This window comes from Sander vitreus, chromosome 4 (genome assembly GCF_031162955.1).
Source record: "Sander vitreus isolate 19-12246 chromosome 4, sanVit1, whole genome shotgun sequence".
Classification (NCBI taxonomy): Eukaryota; Metazoa; Chordata; class Actinopteri; order Perciformes; family Percidae; genus Sander; species Sander vitreus.
In genome coordinates, this window is record NC_135858.1 from 11,404,796 (window position 1) to 11,412,531 (window position 7,736).

General features: G+C 40.7%; 1 protein-coding gene across 1 annotated transcript; it reads right to left on the reverse strand.

Annotated features, from left to right (window-relative positions):
- Positions 1–2,708: 2,708 nt before the first annotated feature.
- LOC144516208 (acidic mammalian chitinase-like) lies at positions 2,709–5,434 on the reverse strand. The gene is made up of 11 exons (XM_078247415.1): positions 5,410–5,434; positions 5,227–5,256; positions 4,935–5,136; positions 4,744–4,800; positions 4,490–4,655; positions 4,093–4,217; positions 3,869–3,992; positions 3,602–3,784; positions 3,374–3,493; positions 3,140–3,278; positions 2,709–3,056 (listed from the first exon to the last, which is right to left on the reverse strand). The coding sequence occupies exons 1-11, from the start codon at positions 5,432–5,434 to the stop codon at positions 2,785–2,787; spliced, it is 1,443 nt and encodes a 480-aa protein (XP_078103541.1). The 3' UTR covers positions 2,709–2,784.
- Between the last annotated feature and the right edge of the window lie 2,302 nt (positions 5,435–7,736).

Sequence of the window (7,736 nt, forward strand, 5' to 3'; positions counted from 1 at the left end):
TTCGTGTCAGTTAACTACATCTTTTGTTCCTCACCTCTGATATTCTACAATAAATAACTTATTTCTCCATGTCTGATGTCCAGCTGCTTTAAATGACATATTTATATAGATCAGATATTGCTAAATGTGTTAAAGGTCCAGTGTGTAACGTTTTTAATTGTTCATTCTCAAAATCTGTGTTGCCCATTCACAAACTTGTCCTTTTCATGAATATTTACCACCATCAATTCCAAGTAGTCCTATTGGTTTGAAATTTTACATTTGCATTTGCATGAACTGGTGTAGACACTCCATATTCATGCGCCATCTTGAAATACGTTAGCAAGTAAGGGACATACAGAACATACTGCTCCGCCTTTCGCGTTTTCGCTGTCACGTGATAAACTCACAGGTGCTGCTAATCGTCACTTCCCGGCCCCGGCAAGTTTGAAGAAGTCATGTTGACAAACAAATAATGGAAAGTAGTTTTGTGTGTGTGTGTGTGTGTGTGTGTGTGTTTTATTGTGCTTTGTTTGCTACTGTCGATAGGTTAACAAACCCTCCAGTACCAGTAGCATCTGAACTTTTATCCATCAAGGCCTGCAATGAATTTGCCTCCTTCGGTGAAAAGAATTCAGAAAATTTGACAAGCAGTCAGTGCCTCCATATCAAGTACAGGATATGTGTTGTCACAGTGTCCAGGCAAAACAAATTCCAATATGACGCAATTTTATATGATCAACCATAAAGACCTGGAGGACATTATATAACATCTGAAAACCTCCTGTTGCCTTGATATTCTACCAACGGGCTTTTCAAAAATCTTTCAAATTGTTTGGCTTCAGATCTTTTACAGGAGTCTTCTTCTTCGCCCAGAAAAAGAAAAACAATATTGAAAAGAGCAAGAGACCAGCGTCATCAGTCTCTTCTTTCAGGTATCTTCCCACAGTCCCTGAAAACTGCAGTCATCAAGCCACTCTTAAAAAAGAACAATCTAGACACGTCACCACTGAGCAATTATAGGCTGATATCAAACCTTCCATTTTTAAGTAAAATCATTGAAAAAGCGGTTTTTCAACAACTCAACCTTTTCTTGTCACTAAAGAACAGCTTTCAGTCAGGTTTTCAACCACACCACAGCACTGAGACGGCTCCTGTTAAAGTCTTTAATGACATCTACTTAAACACAGATAGTGGCAAAACTTCACTCTTAGTATTACTTGATCTCAGTGCTGCATTTGATACGGTTGACCATGACATATTACTAGACTGGAAAACTGGGTTGGACTTTCTGGCACAGTACTAAACTGGTTTGAATCCTACTTAAAGACTAGGGACTACTTTGTGTCTATAGGTAATTATGCATCTGAGCATACAAATATGACGTGTTCCCCAAGGCTCCATTCTGGGGCCTCTTCTGTTTAACATCTACACGCTTCCACTGGCTCAGATTATGGAAAACAACAAATAAGTTACCATAGTTATGTGGACGACACACAACTTTACATAACTTTATTGCCTGGATGTGCCAGAACTTTCTTAAGTTAAATGAAGAAAAAACCGAGGTGGTTGTTTTTGGAGCAAAAGAGGAACGATTAAAAGTGAGTGCTCAGCTTCAAACGACAATGTTAAAAACAACAGACAAAGCCAGAAATCATGGTGTAGTCAAGGACTCAGTCTCAGCAGGATTTGGAAAAACTTGTCCATGCTTTTATCTTCAGTAGACTTGACTACTGTAACGGTGTCTTTACAGGTTTCCCTAAAAATCAATCAGACAGTTGCAGCTGATTCAGAACGCTGCTGCTTGAGTCCTCACTTAGACCAAGAAAGTGGATCATATCACTCCAGTTCTGAAGTCTTTGCACTGGCTTCCTATCCCTCAAATAATTGATTTCAAAATACCTTTGCTGGTTTATAAATCACTACTACTTTAACGGTTTAAGGCCAAAATACATTTCTGATCTGCTGTATACTATGAACCACCCAGACCTCTCAGGTCGTCTGGGACAGGTCTGCTTTCTGTCCTCAGAGTCAGAACTAAACAGGGGGAAGCAGCGTTCAGTTTTTAATGCTCCACATATCTGGAACAAACTCCCAGAAAACTGCAGGTCCGCTGCAACTCTCAGTTCTTTTAAATCCAGGCTGGAGACCTTTCTTTTTGATGCTGCCTTTCTTTAAATAATTGTTAATTTCTTATACTGCACTGTAACTTTTATTCTCGTATTTTATGTTTTACATTTTTTAATTGTTTTCAACTGCTCTTTAATGTTTTATGTAAAGCACTTTGAATTGCCCTGCTACTGAAATGTGCTAGTGCGTGCGTGCGTGCGTGCGTGCGTGCGTGCGTGTGTTTCATAATGAGAGTACTGATTATAACCTCTGTTGTTGCCTTTGTCTTTCTGCTACTATAATTTTACTGCTTTTAACAGTTTTTTCTGCAGTGACAATTACATTTATCTTTACCTCCTATATACACACATTCACTTTCTTACTGTACTGCTCTGTGCGCTACAGGAGTGAATATGAATAAATATATTTTGTTGCTAATGTTTGATGATCAAAGTTATTCTGCATTGAATACTGTAACTTCATTTTGCTTCAGTGGTTTGAGGTTTTATGACTGAAAACATACATGGACACACAAACCCATCAGAGATCTGATTTAAAATAGATATTTATTTAGGTTAGATCAGTGACAGGTGTTAAAGAGCTGTTCTTGAATAGGCCTTAGATGGTCTTATGTTACGTGAAAGTTGACCAGCTCCTAACTTAAGAACAACCAGTATGATGTTCAACATGGATTGTTTAAGCCCAGTTGCAACACTTGCAGCTGTTATCGAACACCAGGCCGGCAGCACAGTGCTGGTTGTAGGTATTTCCCTGGTTGCACTCATAGAAGTGGTTCTTGTTGGTTGGGTCAGGGTAGAGACCGTTAGACTTGCCAGCGCAGAAGCCAGATCCTGTGCTACTGCCACCGCTGCTGCTGCCGCCACCACTGCTGCCACCACCGCCGGGCTGGGGAATAGCGTGCTGGGTTGGTGTCACTGGAGCCAGGGGGTCAACACGGGAAGTGCAGGCTGGGGAGAGAAATGTAAGAATTAAAAAAAAATTAGACAGCCTCATTATGTTTATTACCAGAGAATATGTGCTTTATGCGTACAAGCTCCAGTTCCCAGTCCGCTCTTGATGGTATTGATCAGGGGGTATTTTCCCTGGCCGCAGAAAGTGCCACTGAAGTCATCCAGATCCAAACTCCACACCATGGCTCCACCGAAACCGCTCTGCTTCAACCACTGAATCTGTAGACCAGATGACAGGTGAAACCAAGTGTTAAATAACCTTGAAACATAAAGGTCTGGAACGGGAATTTAAATAAAGAAATACAACTTCATACCTTAGCCTGGAAGCTCTTAACATTGTCATATCCAACCCAGGTTCCCTGGTTGTAGGCATATGGCACATCCTGTGTGCTGTCCCAAGCCTGAGTGGCTCCTTGCTTCAGGAAAGTGCAGATCTGATAGGAGAGAGATGTTTAAGGTTGGGATCTACACAATACATGCATATACAGTATGTTGTCCTGTCTTATACATTCACACACAGATTCATAAATAGAAGCACAAACCTCATAGTAGGCCCAGAAGCCAGCCTGACGGGTGAAAGGTCCAGCAGCTCCAGGTCCACTGGCAGGAGCTCCTACAGCAGTGTTAGAGGAAGCTAGGCGGAAGGTGTGACCATATGTGGGGAAACCAACCAGCAGCTTCTCAGCTGGGGCACCATTGCTCTTCCAGTAGTTCATAGCATAGTCCTACACATGAGAGAGTTCAGGCCAGTGTGAAATTTTTTCCCGTAATTTAATTATTATACATTTACAGCTGGAGCCCTCACTCACCACATTGAAGTAGATCATGGATCCCTGATCAGCGGGGCCCTTGTACAGGGGGCTGTTCTCTCCAACATTGTGCTCCCAAGAACCATGGAAGTCGTAGGTCATGACGTGGAAGTAGTCCAGCACACTGGCAAACAAGACATGAGGATTCATGTTTAGTAATGGCTGTCATCTATGCAACAAATGTGAGACTAGCAATTTTTGCATGTGTTTGCTCATGTACTTACGCTCCAATCGCGGCAATCTGGTATCCAGAGTCAATAGTTCCCTTTCCAGCAGAGACAGCAGCAGTCAGCATCAGACGGGGACGGTTGGTCTTCTTGCCCTCGGCCTCAAAGGCGCTCATCAACTCCTACAGATGGGCAAAGAGAGTGTGATTGCAGTGAGAAACTGACAAAGTGTTTTAGATTATAATTGTAATGGCATTTGATTACTATATTTCCAACATATAACCCTAATATAAAGTTCTATGAAATCTCCTGGACAGACTTCTTGGCCAAAGCCCCTAAAAGGTGAAATTCTATATATATACACAGTGTATAACTGCAATAATAGCGGCCTGTATCCTTCCACTTACAACACAAATTAATCTGTAGCCATAAATTAAACAGCAATATGACAGACCTGGACCAGAACGGTATAGCGCTCCTTATCCTGAGGTGGGGAGCCACGAGAGCCAGGGTACTCCCAGTCGATATCCAGACCATCAAACTCATACTGACGCAGGAACGTGATCACGCTGCTGATGAAGGTCTGACGAGTGGCAGGAGAGGAAACCATAGCTGTGAACCTATAGAGACAGGAAGAAGGTCAGAGTTCTACCTGTGCTACAAGTTCCTCTTGGTGAGAGCATTGTTCCTCATTTTATTACGACTTACTTCTGAGTACCAAAGTTCCATCCTCCGATGGCCAGCAGTGTCTTCAGGTTGCTGTTCCTGCAAGCAGCAACAACATCCACTCTCAAATGTAATCTGTGTGCATGCATGCTAATGTCTAATAATTTGTTTTTTCATGTGTGCTGGAGTCACACTATGAGCTATTATCACTATGAGCATTTGTGTGTACTAACTGGTTCTTCAGGGCCTGGAACTGTCCGTAGAGTTTCTCATCGTCCCACTCGTAGGTCTTGATCATGTTGTCGTTCATTCCAGCAAAGGCATAGATGAGGTGGTCACAGAGACATGGGTCAATGTTGGTGGGGAAATATTTGCCTGCTCCGGGACGGTACTGTCCCCAGTTAGTGAAATAACAGGAGAGGATGTAGGATGATCCTGCAACATATGTAACAATTGCTCTTACATTATATTACCAACATCTACACATATCACATATAACACTGAATGGATAAAGGATATAATTACCTAGCTGCACATGCAGCAGGAGAGCCAGTCCTGCAGAGATAGGAGACAGAATTAGAGAGGGTGAGGAGAAGGCAAGTTCAGTAGTAAATGAGAATCAATTTGCATTATGCACAAGATAAAATGAAATTAAAATGTGTAATAACAAAGTTTGAAAAGTTTCTATGAGCAAGGAGCTCAGCTTACCAATGCAGATAAGCAGTTTGCCCATGTTGCTTCTGTACAACAACCTGAGGACCGTAGGACTCTTTTATACTCTGGGTTCCTACCCATATCTGCCTTATCTGTAATATTTGTTTGATGTGGTTTGTCTATTTAGCAAAACTCAAAAGTCAAACTCATTCATTTGTTTAGTCAAGACCAGTGCCGCATTGGATTTATGGAAAGCACTGATAACCTTCAAGTGCCTTTTGATAATGATATTATCCATATATCTATACAGTTGATTGTCACGGTTATTGCTGTTGGCCAAAAAGTGCAGGACAGCATTTTAAATAATTTTTTTAAGTTTACAATTTGCTTCATATTTCCACCAAGTGGTTCATCAACAAAAATATGACTAAATATTGTCATCAACGAACCTTTATCACGTGACGAAGACGAGACGCAACGTAAATGCTGGTCATGTGACTATAATTAAATGTATAATGCAATATTGTTGACCAATAAAAACGAGACTAAATGTGGTTTACAAAATAAAAACTATGCTAAAATGTCTCTTCACGAGATGAAATATTATAACGTCTCGTTTAGTCACGTTATTATTATTATTATTATTATTATTATTTTGCGGTATTTCTGTTCCCTGTGTCTCACTTCAGGGGCTGGGCTGCATCAGGTCGCACTCGGGTCGCACTATGCAGACGCAGGCGACATTACTTCCTCAAGCCCTGTCGCGGCATTATTTAATTTAGAAGATGCAGCGGTGAGTTAGAGAGTGAGACGAGCGTAAACGACAATAAACAAAATTAAGTCTGACACAGAGAAAGCTGGGACCGTGGCCGGCCAGCCGGAGTTCGTCTTTGGGAGAAAAAGAATAAACGGCATTTGGAAAAACTTTTATTACATAGAAGTGGAAAAGAAAACGGAATGTGTTGTGGAAAAAGATGGGGAGAAATGCAGTCACAAAATCACAGGAAAAAACACCACGAACCTTAAGAGACATGTGGTAAATTTAGTTGCAGCACTGCGTTGCCAATGTGTGGAAAAGGAACTTCGTTGACACTGTTCTTGATTATAAAAAGGTTTATTACATCAAGGATTTCAGCATCATGACGGATCCTGCAGAACCCGGAGAGTACAAAGCCAATATGCACTCTGTCTTGCTGCAGCAAGAACATGGCTTATAAGGGGTACGTTTAGGTAACATGTTAGATAAAGTAAATAGATGTGAGTTGGCAAGTAAAGGTCTGAGTCCCTTTGAGGTCAGAGTCTTTTTGGGGGGCTCCAACACTACACATAAAATCATTGATCCCACTCAGCCCCCATTCACAGAATCACATAAAACATCCTCTTCAACACATCACTCCACTGAGAGGAAAATCATTAAACTTACTTCACTAACACAGTGCTTACTATGTCTCAGCACTTTTGAGCTTTATTCAAACTTTAACCGTATAGGCTCTTCAGATACTACAGACATCTCAAGCCATTCCATAATGAAATTGAGGTAAGTCAAGATATTAACGTAACGTTACTTTCTATTTTAGAAAGCTAATGCCAACTCATGAGGCTGTGGTTAATGTGTCTCATTTTAACGTTGGCTTTAGACGTTAGCCACTGGAGTTAAGAAACGACTGAGACAAACGTGTGTGTGTGTGTGTGTGTGTGTGTGTGTGTGTGTGTGTGTGTGTGTGTGTGTGAGCGAGAGAGTGTGTGGGTTCTTAGTTCCTACCTGACTGACATTAGTGTGTACTAAGCATCCCTTGTTGGCCAACATTTTGGTTTTGTCTATACTACTAGGTACTTATACTATACTGACTGGATTAAATAGAATTGCATTAATAAAAAGAGACTAAAATAAAATTTTCATCGACTAAAACTAGACTAAAATGTCATCAGTTTTCGTCGACTAAAACTAGACTAAAATAGTCATGGATAATTCTGACTAAAATAAGACTAAAATGCTCAGACTTTTAATCGACTGAAACTTGACTAGACTAAAAAGAGTATGAACGTGACTAAAACTAATAAAAACTAAAATGACAGCTTGACACAAAGACTAGACTAAAACTAAAATTAAAACAGGCCGCCAAAAACAACACTAGTTGCATCATTTTCCATTTATAATACAGTTGTTTGATACTGATGTTTACTCAGTTGTCCTTAAGTTTTCTGCTACATGCCTTATCACCCTTAGACATGCTTTAATATCAGTTATCGCTAGTCTGTCACCTAAAGTGAACTGTGCTGTGTGTCACATCACAGTGGAAAGAGGCTTTTTGTCCTTTCGTGTCCTTGAATGTGACTCAGCAGTTTGGTGATTGTAATGTGATGTGGTTTTTGAAATTAGT

Excerpts from the sequence above, each read along its gene's own strand:
- LOC144516208 (XM_078247415.1), bottom strand. The coding sequence starts at position 5,434 with ATGGGCAAACTGCTTATCTGCATTG. Across the intron at positions 4,656-4,743 it reads TGGAACTTTGGTACTCAGAA|GTTCACAGCTATGGTTTCCT; the intron begins GTAAGTCGTAAT and ends CTGTCTCTATAG. Across the intron at positions 3,785-3,868 it reads CCATGATCTACTTCAATGTG|GACTATGCTATGAACTACTG; the intron begins GTGAGTGAGGGC and ends TCTCATGTGTAG.